At 47.9% G+C, this 14,664-nt stretch overlaps 4 protein-coding genes across 4 annotated transcripts; 1 reads left to right on the top strand and 3 right to left on the bottom strand.

Annotated features, from left to right (window-relative positions):
• Nucleotides 1-818: 818 nt before the first annotated feature.
• EYB26_001499 (uncharacterized protein) lies at nt 819-1,382 on the bottom strand (the record flags this gene model as incomplete). The annotated part of the gene is made up of 1 exon (XM_054260809.1): nt 819-1,382. The coding sequence occupies one exon, from the start codon at nt 1,380-1,382 to the stop codon at nt 819-821; it is 564 nt and encodes a 187-aa protein (XP_054116784.1).
• Nucleotides 1,383-3,192: 1,810 nt separating this feature from the next.
• EYB26_001498 (uncharacterized protein) lies at nt 3,193-4,527 on the bottom strand (the record flags this gene model as incomplete). Its single annotated transcript, XM_054260808.1, has 1 exon — nt 3,193-4,527. One exon carries the CDS (start codon nt 4,525-4,527, stop codon nt 3,193-3,195), a length of 1,335 nt encoding a protein of 444 aa, XP_054116783.1.
• Nucleotides 4,528-5,043: 516 nt separating this feature from the next.
• On the bottom strand, nt 5,044-8,961 carry EYB26_001497 (uncharacterized protein; the record flags this gene model as incomplete). The annotated part of the gene is made up of 4 exons (XM_054260807.1): nt 5,044-5,396; nt 5,463-8,307; nt 8,364-8,599; nt 8,658-8,961. 4 exons carry the CDS (start codon nt 8,959-8,961, stop codon nt 5,044-5,046), a joined length of 3,738 nt encoding a protein of 1,245 aa, XP_054116782.1.
• Nucleotides 8,962-10,200: 1,239 nt separating this feature from the next.
• Nucleotides 10,201-14,263, top strand: EYB26_001496 (uncharacterized protein; the record flags this gene model as incomplete). Its single annotated transcript, XM_054260806.1, has 4 exons — nt 10,201-10,579; nt 10,639-10,904; nt 10,960-12,236; nt 12,292-14,263. The coding sequence occupies 4 exons, from the start codon at nt 10,201-10,203 to the stop codon at nt 14,261-14,263; spliced, it is 3,894 nt and encodes a 1,297-aa protein (XP_054116781.1).
• Nucleotides 14,264-14,664: the final 401 nt, after the last annotated feature.

The following is a 14,664-nucleotide window of genomic DNA, read 5'->3' as shown; positions in this document are numbered from 1 at the left end:
CGTAGTAGCCTAGTAGGTACAGGGTAAGTTTCCCATATCGCCGGGTTTATTAACTACCATGTAGTTAACTAGCTGACAGGATGACGAAGCCTGTTCGGACCTACTATACGGAGTACGTCGAGCAACCGAGTTCATCCATGCAGGCAGGGTGTTCTGGAGACACTCGGCTCTCCAACATCAACTAAATTACAAAGTCGAGTTTATTGTACCTATACAGTTATCTTTCTGTAGTTCTGTTGTTCAGCATGCATGCTCGGCGATCATATGTTTATATAGGGGATAGTATTATTCGTGATCATCGTGTCTCACATCGTCGGCGAAGCCCAAGCGCAGCCATTGAGACACGCACGGGTGGAGCTTATGACGCATAGCGTATTTTTTTTTTTCCCCTGCGTGGAGAAAGGGGCCCAAGAAGACTACTAGTGATGGACGGGCCTTGATTCCTCGTGGGTGCGCAGGAGCTATGTCAAATGCATAAAGCAAGAATCAACCAGAGTAAATATTTATAGAGGATCTCTATCGACATACAGTCGACTAGTGGGGTATATGGACGGCATCAAAATGTGGTGGAAGGAACTGAAGGCCCGCGATTGGACTTAATAAATAGGAAATTAGCTAACTATCATCGAAATCATCGGTTGATATGTTTGCTTGCTGCTTCTTGAGGTGTTCCGTTGTCCAATACTAGATATCCAAGAATTTTCAAGAATCGGATATTCGTGCTTCCCCGCGCTTCTTTGCGGGCCCGTATATCCTTGATGGTACAGTGTTTGAGGCCGTATGTCACTGTTGCGCCTTTCAAGTCATCAAAATCCCACTCAATAATGATGTTCCTCGATCATATCAATGCATAGATCTCGTACATTGCACAGCCATGCCTCAGTCACATCACGTCCAGTGGCCTTGGTTAGGTTTGAACTGCCCATCTTCAATCCATTGAGCGACCAGCCTTCTTGGTCGTTACGCTGTAATGACACATCTTTCAGGAAGCTGACTTGTGCACCAAAGGACGCCACTCCGTACTTGAATGAACAATCGTCTTGACTGTCGTCTTCAGCAGATCTGAATTGCAAGCCAGAACTATCAGTTGTATTTCCACGACAGTCCACAACAAGAATAGACTGTCCGGACTTGTTGTTGTGGTCAATGATAGCACGCCCGTCCAAATCCCTATTTCGCTGCACTTGGATCAAAACACGATCCTTTGCCGACAGAATTTCACTTCTTTGGAAGCCTTGATTGTCGGGAAAGAAAATCTCCAGGATATCGAGCCAGAGCTGAGCTACATCCACAGCGGTAGTTGAGCGTTTGGGGAGATCTCGAATAGCAGCTGCGATGTCCCCGGTGGATAGGACGAATTTGGTATTGTAATTGTCTGGCATGTTGGATGGAGACCGTTATGTCCGACTGTTTGTTGATGAGCACGATGACGCCTTGCTTCAAGCTAGTGGTGAATTTGATGGATAGATGTCAGTGTGATTTCCATGGTTCGTGTCTAAATAGGAATAACAAATGAAAGATATCTAGGTCGATCGTATATGTCATTAAGGCCCATCCGGACAAGACCGTCAAGTTTCTGAAGAGGGAGGGATGTCTCTTTTGTTTATGAGGCGGGGGAAGAGAAAGCTGGGACGTTCTCGAACATCTGTGGGCCAGCACGCTGTAATAGGCAGGCGCGTTCAGCTTTTTCACATGACCTGGGGGTAACGTGATAGATCCTGCCCCGGCCTCTACTCACAGTACAGACGTACCTCGATTAAGCAAGCTATGGCTATGGGAGTTGCCGTTAGGGCTTCATACAGAGAGTATCTACATGGTACTATGAGCATTCATTTGACATACCAACCCCTTGTTGGTTCCCTTGTACCGATCCCCAGAGACATCTTCAATGGTGGCTGTTTCAATGGATCCAGTGGAATTCCCCAGTAGTGCTGCACCTCCTATTTGGGATAGGCCATATCAAGAGCTTGTATGAATGGGTGAGGCTGTAACGGAGAAAGCGATTGATGCGCCCAATGCTACTGAGTATACTCCGTAAGAGTCTATTGAGCTCAGCTCCGTCGCCTTCCAATTTGACAGCGCGATGCTGTAACTCTTGACGTCATCGCTGTTGCCCGTCCAGTTACGCGAGATGGGCCATGAGATCGCCTCCCCTCGTCGTATTCGAGATCTGTGCATTTGAGATCCTCACCCGTGGTTGCACCCTTCCCCCAGGGGCTGTTGTATACACGATAATCTGCTGCGTGGGCCAGGTCGGCTTCTCCATGGAATGCGGTGATGGCTGACCGAGGTTTGTCTTGGTTGGGGCTAGGCTGGCACAGCCTATCGTGGCAATTGCTGCAATGACGGAGCTAGGAGAGACCTCGTATGTACTCCGTAGTAACGACTTAGACGATACATTCATTCATGATAAGTATCGATTGATACATGTATTGAGCCTATGCTGATATTTGGGCCCGGCTACCTCGATAGCCGGGCTGGCCATTTGGTCCATTTACCCGGCTTATTATGCAATCAAATATACTGTCTTATTCATACTTTGATGCATTTACCGTATCAAGTTTCACCAGGAATTGAAACATCGATCTTGGTTAAGAAGGCACCAATCAAGGCGACCCAGCTAGATACATACTATGTAATGTAATTATCGTTGCTTTCTGATCAGTAGCACGATCTATACAGGTAACGTAACAATGTAACAAAGGCACTTGCATTAGATCTGGAATGACGATATTGGTACTGCAGATTGATGATGCTGTCAGTTGGTTTATGCTCTAAACCATCTAGAATGGAGGTTGGGGTAACCGTAGAACCCCGAACTCTCTTTGTCTAAGAATCCTCCCGCCCCTTGGATCTGTCAGTACACGTAGTTCTGAGAGGGAACTCAGAACAAGGGTATCTGAACTTCTGAAACAGTGCCAAGGATTGTCTCGTGAACATAGTGGCCCTGGCTCGTCTAACTGGAGAGCCGGCCCTGAGATGGATGGGTAGGAAGAACAGGTACCTACAAACGCTGCCCCACCAATCCGCCTCGAACGACAGCGAATCATCACACCATCCACTAGAAGCAATATCTGATTATCTCATAGAAAGCCGATGTTATAAATAACTAACTAGTTAACTAACTTAGAGTACGTACTATGTAGTTAGCTAAGCACAAGTTCTTATGGATAAGTTATGGATTTAAAGAAATCAACCAAGCCAATCATAGTAAGCCGGCTTCACGGTTTCCCAGCACTCAAAAGGCTTCGCCCACCAAATGCCTGTGTGGAAAAGAATGATGATGAAATAATTATACGACGCAAGGTATCCAGGCCACAGCGGCTCGAGATCACCTAGGCTGTCTTCAAACCATAATGGCCCAAGATCTAGCCCCAAATACGAGGTCAAAGTTCTCCAGATCAAGTGCAGAAGCCGTTGAGAAAGCAGCGCTGGGCCAGGATACATCACTACAAAGCAGAAGATTCCTGCAGAAACCCATATCGCTATGGATTCTAGATTAGAAACCGCGGTTTCAAGAAAGCTGAGAGGCGTACTCGGGGTATTTCCCGCCTTGCTCCCGGGGCTGAGTGAACATAGAAAAATTGTCCAAAAGAAGTCGCAACCCGCAACTATGAGGCCGAAAACAATGGATATATTGAATGTAGCCGGAGGAATAACTTGTAGATATAATTCTGAAAGATCGTTCTTAAGATCAGGGGTTTCAAAGTTCTTTCTCCACCGCCTGCTGAGAGATGTCGCGCGTTCGCGTTCAGGTACAGTCAGAGGCCGTTCAGCAATTGCTATCATGAGAATCTCGATGCTTAGCCATGCCATAAAGTAGACCCAACCGGCGACTTGAGTGAGTATTGCCCCAGGTCCTCCAACGATACCCAGCTTGATCGCCTGTAGGACCATGGGAATCCATATGAAGATACGGAAAGAGGGACCTCTCTCGAAATCGCCGACGATATTGAGATGTTCTTGGAATATCAAGTCGCAGGTTGCGTAGTATCGTAATTCATCTCGGGGTTTAAAGCGTCCCAGCGGTCGATATGGGCCGTGGATATGGGTTTCGCCCGTAGAAAGCAGTTGAGCTTCCCCGTCCGTAGTCTCTCTTGTCTTCTGTAAAAACTCTTTGATATCAGAGGGATGCCACGAGTTGCCCACCCGTACCGCCATCAGAGTATGAGCAATCACTCGAAAAGGCACCCGCTCCCATAAACTCAAGGCGACCCTCTTCCATATGATACAGAGTTCCAGGAACGCAAAGGCTGGAGTCAATCGCCACATGCGCCCAGAACGATTCCAGAAAAGACACCCGCGCGGGTGAGCTATATATCCAAATATCAGAGCCGTAAGTGTGAAGAACGCACTTCCAGCAGACCAATTGGCATCAGTACACAGCTGTGGTGTATTCGTCGTTTCTTGCGCTTTATTGTCTTCATTTGCAATGCGGGGTGGGCTGACCCAGTCGAGGAACGTGATCCACAGAAAGAGAAGCAGGAATGTTGAAGCAATTATAGCCCTCTCAAACAGTTGGCGCATATTGCCAACTAACTATCTGAGGAGGAGGATGACTGAAAAGAAACAAGCTTGAAATAGTATGTCCGAGAATGAAGTGGTTAATGCAATTCGCATGTATGAAACACTTCGTCAAGAGTTGTAGCTAGGCAGTTAGTGAGCATATCAGGCAAGGGCGTTTCAATATAAGTAGTGGGAGTACATGCACAGCCCACATATAAAACGATATGCCAGGCGTCGCTAGGATCGAGATAGAAATTTTTCTAGCAAATGAGAAACGCGCGGGGCAGTGGCGTCCCAACCTGCAAACCCAGCGTGGTCTGGCGGACGCGCAGCAGGGCTGAAACGACGGGGGGAAAGGGGACAGTAACGAGCAAACAATTGATACTCAAGAACGTGATTGCGGGAAGCGAGCAGATACCTCCGATAAGGGCTTCAAACTTCCAGTCTACGCTAGTTTAGTGAGTAGATACATTGTTTGAGCCTTGTCCACTTGCTCTCAATCTACGTAGTCCTGCTAATCCATATATAGTAACTATTCTAACGTCTCTCCTCACTAACCTCCTTTGTATCAAACTCTTCCAGTAACCTCAAAATTTCATCGTTGTCGCCTTTATAACTGTCTTTGCAAAACGACAATGCGAGGCCCATGGCTGACACTCCATGACTGTTCGGAACATGCATGTCTGCGCCGTTCCGTAATAGCAGTTTGACAATTTTCACATTCTGAGAGTGGACTGCGACGTGCAAAGGAGTTGAGCCTAGTGCTATTGAGAAAGAATCTTCTGAGCTGATGCTAGTCTCGCAATCGGAATGGTGGGTATCGCTGCCTTCACTGTGTGAGAGATTAGACACTTGGCCATAATCATTAGCCAGCTTGTTGTGCATATAATCTGGTGCATGGTGAGAAGTCAGTATGCATACAGATGGCGCGATAGAACGATGCATTCAAAGCGTACCAATTGGTTCATTATCACTATCACCGTCCTCGCCGTTCTCAGATGAAGCATGAATATCCTTGCATTTATCAACTTCGTCTACGATATCATGCTCATCAACCCTAGAGCCCTCTACATATCCATTGTCATTGTCATCTTCCAAAATGTTGGTTGCCACCTCTTCTTCTCCCACAGTCCGCTCATTGACATTGACGTCTTTGTGTCCGAGAAGCATTTCTATGGCCTCGGTGTTCCCAAATTGTGCTGCATAATGAAGCACTCCCCAGCCCCGATTATCTTGGAACACTGGGTCGCATGTTTTCATTCTCGGATCTGCACCATGATCCAGAAGAAGCCGAAATATTTTCATCCCATTGTCATTGAACGCCGACATAACGAGTGCTGCTGTCAATGGCGTAACCCCAGAGGACGGAAAGTCTAGCGATGCTCCGTTCTTGATCAAGCATTCCACGACATCAACATTATCTCCAGAAATCGCCATATACAGAGGAGTGCCGGAGAATCTCTTTACTTCTCTTCTGCTACCATCTTCGTCCACCTCGGTGATCCAGGGTGTGTCCCATCCTGTAGCGTTTGGATCTGCCCCTGCTTTCAAAAGAATCTCCGTCGCTTCTTTGGAGCTATTAGCGGCGCGCTGCAAGGGAGTCGCTCCCTGTGCATCAGGTTCGTTTGGATCTTCGCCCTGCTCTAAGAAACGACGGAGTATATTTGAGAACTTAAATTCCGCGGCCACATTCAAACAAGTCATGACCTCGGGGAGGTGCCCATCGTTTGCGTGTCGATATATTGCAAACCACCGTTGAAATGTCAGCGAGCGTGTGTCACAAATCGTGGTGATACGTGGTTGCCACACTTCTTGAGACTCGAGTTCACAATTTTTACAGTGTTCTGTCCAATTTTTGGCAGCATAATCCAAGAATGGATGATCCTCAAGATAGGAACCAGATACATATACATTTCCCTCCCTGGCGTTACTAATACCAAATGAACTGACGGATCCCGGATTGACACCACTCTCTTCGTATACTATAAAGCCTTCATCTGGAAGCGGATCCTTCTCAAAGCACTCAAAGGAAAGAAGAGAAATGCAAACACTGCTGATAAGTGTTTCGGAATCATTGGGATGAAAGGTGTGCCGCCAATCACCACTACCACCATTCTCCTTTTCCATCAGGTACTCCTTAGCAGTTTGGTGAATGAGAAAAACATGACCGTCATCTATGGTCACGAACAAACCGCAGATATTCTGAATCCTTCTTCCAAAAGCATTTGGGCTTTCCAACCCAATATCTTCGTAGGAGTTGTAACTAAGATCTCCAGCCAATGCTGTAGCAACACTCATCTCTTCCAAGCTCAAAGGCCTTTTAGCAGCGAGGATGATATGCAACAATTCACGCGCAAGCTGCTTGTCTCGCGACTTGTTCAAAATTGAGTCATAGGCATCCATGACACTGCGCGGTAGTTCTGAGACAAGCCTTTCGATCTCTCTCCGGTTCCCTCGCCGATGGCTGGTTCTTATCTCCTCCATGAGCAAACTTAGCCATAGGTACGTTCTGTTCTCGACTTGCAGCAACTTGTCCAACAGAAACTCTGTCGTATCGTGATCAAATCCCTTCTCACCTGCCAGTTGCTGCACCTTTGTTATTGTAACTCTGTCTATCTCGCTGCTGATCCCTGCAGATTCTTCGTCCCCTGATAAGTGAATTGTGGGTACCTCTTGAATGAGTTGATGGAACTGGAACTGGATGTCATCATACGGTCGACTCGTCAAGAAAAACTTCAACTTTGGTTGCTGATCTGGCAAGCAACTTTTCGAATCGCGATAGAAGTTGGTTATCTTCTCAATCAAGAATAATCGCTCCTTCTCGTCACATTCGTCGAGGGCATCCAGAACGCATATAATCTGTGTCACAGCTGGATCGGTAGCCGCATCGATGAGTATGCCAAACATGATGCCCAGAAGAAGCGGAAGCTCTTTTCCGTTGAGCTCGTATGGAAATAATGCATGTCTCACAAGCGAAGGAATGGCGGAAAACAGCTGGTGGAGAATTGCCGCCAGAGCGCTGGCTGGACTTCGTTGGTAGGAAGATATATCCTTGAAGAAGAAATAGCAGATAGCATAACCTGGCTGGGTGGCCCTCAGTCGTTCATCAACTAAAGTCTTTGCTACCACTGACTTCCCCGAACCTGGTTTTGCCGATAGCCAAAGCAGATCGGATACGTCGCTCTGTTCCCATTCCAAGAACTTCTTGTTCTTCAAAACCCAATTGCAGGTTTCAGAAACTCGTTTTGGTATTCGATTTTTCTGGTTTTCATAAGGATTACCATTTCGAAAGAGTTGCACCACTTCTCGTTCCTCGTCTGTCTGGCGCCATGTTGACTGTATGATTGTCTGATGGTCAATACTAGTTGCAGTCCTTGCAAGCTCTTTCTGGATCTGGTCGAAGCCCTGTCGGACGTGAAGGTCGCTTGACTGCAGGCCGGCTTCAATATTTTCCAGGCTGAGGTCTCGCGCGAGGATGGTGCATTTGCTTTCGAGTGAATTTATCTGGCTCTTCAAATCAGCCCAATCGTCGGCCTTGATTACGTCTCTTCCATATCGCGTAGCCCAGAGCTCCGAGTAGTGTCTGCCAACCCTAATTTGAAACTCAAGTATTGTTTGATACAACTTGATCGTGGTCTCCTCGAAGTCCTGAATCAACGCAAAACTATCCACATTGTAAGTATCTTGGGCTGAGTCCGGCCGAATGAGTCTTTCCATGACTCTTAGACGCCGAACAATAAAGGGGATAGTCTCCAGGCAATCTTGAACATCTTTGCTTTGACGCGTGGGATTCTCCAGTAGCTGAAAGCCTATTAGAAGCGAATTAAGACAAGATAGAATTTTGAAGGGGTCTTTACAGGAAGAAATATACATACTCCAGCCCAGGCTAATGCAGCATGAGGCTCGGAGCTAACAGCAGAAGATATAAACTCCTTGGTTGCTATGACGACTTTGACTGCTTTGTCAAATTGGTCACGAAGAACGAGCGAGCGATTGCCAATCTTGATCTGCCATTTAGCGAGATCTACCTCGTCAATCTTTTGGCTCGCTATCTGTCGTAATTGTTCTTCTCGCCTTGAGGACTTTGGCGGGGCTGAAAAGCGACTCGGATTAACGTACATCATGATAAAACTTCGTCGTCAAAGACTCACCTAATTGCTGCGTCGTAGCATCGGCGTTCTGTTTGTCATATTCGAGTATGATTTCCTCATACTTCTGAATCAAATCCTGATTCTGAGCTTGGAGAGCCTCATAGGCTTCGTCCCACAAGTCCCGCTTGACATATCGCGGTTTGGCAGAAAGTATTGTATTACTGGCAGTCTGTGTCGTAGGTTGTGACGTTGACACCGAATTCTGAGTGTTTACTGTTGTTGCTGGGCGCGTATCGCCTTTGTTCAGCCTGGTCTGTCCCTGATCTTTCTTGCGCACGCCTTTGAAGTAATCCCTTAACCCCATCGCTCCATCGGCGGGCCAGTCTCTGACGTAGCTATGGGATACTGAAATCGATTTCAAAAGTTAGCGAAGTTGACGGCGTGACGATATATAGATACATGTACGAAGGCTGGGAATGTTCGATAAGTGACAACTGACTGGTCCACGTGGTGATGTGGCTGTGTGTTCGGCTGCAGCTATAGATAGTAAAATATAGTAACTACGTGTATACTGCATAACTACCGATAGCAGCTCGCATCTGAGAGCGGCTCAATCGCCTACTTTGGAGGCTGTGGTCTTCGCACCAGCCATCTTAAAGTAAGCGCTTCACCACGGATAATGAATGGTCATAACGAAGTTACTGCCTCCGCGGTTTCAGTAAAGAACCTCGAGGGATCAACCATAATTCTAGGGGAGAGAGCGGAGGAACCGTGAGGACCAGTTCCTGGGGTCTTCGCAAGGACCTAATGTCCCCAGAAGGACCCCTGGGTGTTGACTACAGAGTAGTTGTGCTGGAATCACGAATCAATCCACATCGAAGTAATACTTTGTAGCAGTTAGTTACTGTAACTAACTATGTAGTCTGTAGTAGTAAGCAGGAAGGCTTAACTCCGAGGAGGCACAAGGCAACGAGGCACTAAAGGTAAGCCTCGCTGTGATTGGCCAATGGTCGGGTGTCGTTGAGACGTTGACTCGTCTCGCCGAGCCCGGCCAACGACGGCGCCAAGTCCCGGCTCGGAGAAAGCGCAGGGTGGCCTCTTCCTTCCCATTGCCAGATTTGTTGACTCCCTCACCTCACTTGGACCTCACCTTTGTCGCATTCTGTCTCTCTCCTCCCCATACACTTTTATCTCTCCCCCCCCTCTTCCTTTCTGGGCTTCTATTTTAGCTTCCCAGCCCATTCTCCTCTCAATTCGACTTTCTATCGGCTGTGGAGATGTATTAATCTACGAAGACAACAATCCTTCCCGATTTCATTGTTCTCCGCATCCCACGATTTCTCATTCTTCCATATAACCTTTTATTCAAACTGCTCCCTGATTGCAATATTCTTTATCAAATTCATACAGTGATTACATACTAGATTGGAAATTGTAAGTATCTCTAGGGTTATTGATATTCATCTGATGCGCATTGGCTAATAAATCGTCTCATCTAGTGGTATCTGTAGACCATCCATACTTACCCCACGCACCAATTTCAATTCATTCAGCGTTGTTGTATATTTTGTGAGCCGACTATTATTACAAATTCTCTTTCACAATGGCTTCTGAAGGTCCGGGCTTGATTGTCAATGGCGGACAATCATCCAAGTCCCCTGCTGCCTTGCTCTCCGAGCAGCATGCACGGGATGATAAACACACTGTCACTGTCGAGGATGTTGTGGATGAGGAGGATATTCAACACCCTCCCCCATCTTCTATAGTTAATCCATCTGCCGAGTCGTCCTCGGCCGCTGCTCCCCCGGTCTCGAAGCCCACAAAAGCTCCAGCACTGGATGTTCAATCCGAGGAGCTATTCCCGGTTTTAGGAAGTGGTCCTAAGTCCAAGGCTGCGGCGAATGTTCCCACAGCTTGGGGTGCCAAAAGGCCCGCTGCTGCTGCTGCTCCCCAGAATGGAGCACCTGGTGTTTCCCAGCCAGGTATGTTTGAAATTAGTGCTTGTCAGTATCTTATCACACTAATTCGTCAATGTAATTAGCTTCCTCCGAATTCTCGAATGCGCCAAGAATCATGACTCTGCCAGGAAAGCATGTCGAACAATTGCGCCTTGCTCCATCCCAGATGCTCCCACGTAATCAGCTCAAGAAACCCGTCAGAGATATCTTGCGAGACATTTCAAAGAGGTCAAAGGCCTCTGTTGATCTGCGGGCCGGACCAAATGGTTCGATTATCTTTGAAGGAAAGGGCTCTGTTGACGCCGTTCGTCAAGCCCTCAAGGAGGTCGCTCAACAAGTGGGATCGAAGGTATGGAGACTCGGGTTCAAAGGAGAATGTACTATTTCGCTAATTATCTGTCAAGCAATCTGTTCGCGTGCCAATTCCTGCGTCCGCAAGAGCCCATATCATTGGTCGTGGAGGTGCCGTCGTACAAGATATTCAACAGCGAACTGGCGCTCGTGTCCAGGTACCCAAGGCTGAGGAGTCTGCTCCCGGTGACGAAGATGATGACAGCGTCACTATTGATGTGTTCATAGAAGGTGATGCTGTAGCAGCCGAGATGGCCCGCCGCGAAATCGAATCGATCGTGAAAGAGCGTGCTTCGAACATTAATCTTCGATTGAAGAACATTCCGCCAGAATTCTTCCCATTCATTGCTGGCGCTCACAATGCCCGTGTTAGTGACATTGAGGAACGTACCAAGGCACAAATTAAGGTCCCCCGTTATGACACATGGCTCAATCAGCCTCCACCACAAGAGGCCGCACCAGGCCAGATTCGCTTTGTCGCAGACCCAGACCGTCACATCCAAATTTCTGGAGAGCGCAACGCTGCGCAGGAAGCGCGCGCCGAGATTGAACGCCGTGCAGCTGAATTGCAACGTCAACTCACCTTGCGTCAATTAGCCATCAACCGCGGTCAGCATCAATTCATTCTTGGAGATAGCAACACTGCCCTCCACGACTTCCTCTCAGAAACGGGCTGTGCGATCATTTTGCCTCCTGCCTCTGATGACAGTGAATTCTTGACTATCACTGGACCAGCTGACCAAATTGAAGCTGGTATTAACCGTGCGATGGAGTTGGCTACAAGTATGCAGATGGCTAGTATCGATTTGTCTCGACAACACTCCGCTGCACATGCTCGAGCGCTTACTTCATACCTACAGAAACGCCAAATTATTAGGGAACTCGAGCAAGCGTATGATGCTCGCATCGTGCTGCCACAAGCTGTTGACGGACCCGTCACATGGGAGGTGTACTCTCGTGATGGAAAGAACACAATTCGCGCTCGTTCCGACATCATGAACCTTGTTCAAGCTCACCCACCCGCCAAGATTCGCTCTGTGCCAGTTGATCCCTATTTCCACTCCTACCTGACTTCATACGGCGCTCCACAGTTGAGGGAGCAGTATGGCGTTCATCTGATTGTTCCTGATAACACCGACAGCGATGAGGTGATCCTCGTCTACGAGGGACAGCAGCCATCCGAGGCACAGTTCGAGGTCCCCAGACAACGTCCTTCGAATGAGGATATCGCAGTATTCGAGCAAGCTCTGCAGTCCGCACAGGAATACTTGATCAATACACTGGGCGACCAATCTAACATCGTCCAGAAGTCGGTTTCTATACCTGCCAAGTATGTCAACATGTTCATTTTCGCTATATCATAATATACTAATGTTTCGTCCTAGGTATGCCGATAAAGTGCGTAGATACATTGCCCGGGAAGAACAACTTGATGCAGACCACATTCCAGCTCGAGCAGTTGTCCAGAAGTCAAACACTGCCAACGAAAGCGAAGTTGTTCTACGTGGACGCTCTAGTGATGTCGATGAACTCTCTTCCAAGGTTCTTGAATTTATCGAACAACAGAAGAAGGACGACCTTGAAAGAGACTACACCGTCAGCTTTGACTTCCCTCAGAAATATGCCAACTTCCTTATTGGCAAGCGCGGCGAGAATATCAACAAGCTACGGGACGAATTCGACGTTGACATCAAGGTCGACAACGGCAAGGTTGAAGTCAAAGGCCCTAAGGCCAAGGCAGATGCTGCCAAGCTCAGAATTGCTGCTCTCGGCAGGAAGTTGGAAGATGAAACGACTCACATTCTGAAGATCCCCGCCAAGTACCATCGTGATTTGATTGGTCAAAAGGGTAGCCAGGTCAACAGGCTGCAGGACAGATACAACGTCCGTGTGCAATTCCCCCGCGCTGCAGCTTCACCTGCAAACGACGACCAGTCTGTCGCAGATACCGCAAGTGAAGTCGGCGGTGGTCGATTTGGACGCAACAATCAGGCCCCTGATGAGGTGCATATCAAGGGCCCTAGCAAGGGTGCCGATTCCGCTAGAGACGAGATTCTGAGCTTGCTCCAATGGGTGGTTGACCACTCCAACTCTGCAGTCGTTTCTGTTGCTCAAAGTCAGATTCCTGCTTTGATAGGACAGCGAGGTCGTGAAATGGACAAGCTACGTGCCGAAACAGGTGCTCAGATTGATGTTCCAAGTGCACAGGATGCGCCAGATGCATCTGGCCGTGTCGAGATCAAGATCAAGGGTACCAAGAAGCAAGTAGACGAAGCCAAGAAGATTCTTGAGCAACGGGCCAAAGAATTTGACTCGATCGTCACAAAGACCATTGAGATTGATAAGAAATACCACAAGGCTCTCATTGGAGGTGGCGGTGCCAACATTCGCCGCATTATTGTTGAGGCTGGTGGACCTGACGACAGCACTGCTTCCCGTATTGTCAAGTTCCCTCGTGCAGAAAGTGACGAGAAGGCTATCAAACTTGAGGGTAACGGTGCTGTAGTCGAGAAGATTGCAGCAGCCATCGATGCTTTTGTCAAGGAGAGAGAGGACCAAGTCACAGCTGCATTGGACGTACCTCAAGCACAACACCGTTTGCTCATTGGACGTGGTGGAGATACCAGACTTAATCTCGAAAGCAAGTTTAACATTTCGATAGACATCCCAAGACAGGGATCAGGACGGACCGATGTCAAGATCAAGGGAGCAAGTACCGCTGTTGAGGAGGCAAAGGCCCACATTGAGGAGCTTCTCAAGGGACAACAGGGTGAGACCGTTCAGGTTCCCCAACACTTGCATCATGTAGTTTCGGACAATGGCTCTTTCTTCCGGCGTCTACGAAATGACTACCAGGTGACCGTGGATCACGCTGGTCAGCAACCACCTGCCAAGCCAACTGCTGTTGAAACCCGGGAGGGCGCGACCAACGGAGCCTCTCTTCCTTTGATTACGGACGAGTCGGATGCTGCTGTTGACACGCATTCGTGGAAGATTGTTGAGAATGCACTGGCTGCCGGAGAAGATACTTCGGCCACCATTCCTTGGGTTTTGTCAGGTTCCACAGACAACGTGGCCAAGGCGAAGGCGGCTTTGGACAAAGCTTTGGCAGCTGCAACCCAGCAAGGTGCAACTGGGTATCTGATCCTTCCTGACCCCAAGACATACCGATTTGTCGTTGGTCAAGGCGGCAGTCAGATCAACACTATCCGCAAGAAGACCGGCTGCCGTATCCAAGTGCCGAAGGGTCAAGCCAAGGGAGAAGCCATTGAAATCAAAGGCACAAAGGATGGCCTAGAACAAGCCAAGGAGTTGATCCTGGAAGCTGTTCGTAACGGTCAAAGTTCTCGATCGTAATAAATAAACATGGAAGGAATAGTTGGGCAATTTGAAATGATTTTGAAAGAGGAAAAAAAGTTTTAATTGCCTTGTCCACATGAGATTGAATCATTGTGGGAAAATTGATTGATTATTTACATATTTCTTGTAAAATTGTTCTTTCTTCCTCTTCAGATAGTTGAATCAATACATAATCGTTAAACAATACCTGCCGTCGACTACAAGCCCGTAAATATCGAGCAACCTTGGAACAACCGTTTGGAAATGATTCTCGCAAATTCTTTGCCACAAGTTTTAAAGCTCTTCAAAGTCCTATTGCACGCCTGGATAATTCCAATGTTGCGAACATCGGCATATACAGTAATGCTCCGTCATTGGCACCAAGTCGAGAGCTGGAGCCAGACTTGCGGCGTAGCTTT

The sequence above is a fragment of the Talaromyces marneffei genome, chromosome 1, assembly GCF_009556855.1.
Source record: "Talaromyces marneffei chromosome 1, complete sequence".
NCBI lineage: Eukaryota > Fungi > Ascomycota > Eurotiomycetes > Eurotiales > Trichocomaceae > Talaromyces > Talaromyces marneffei.
The sequence above is the reverse complement of the archived record's forward strand: the minus strand, read 5'-3'. Positions and strand labels throughout refer to the sequence as shown.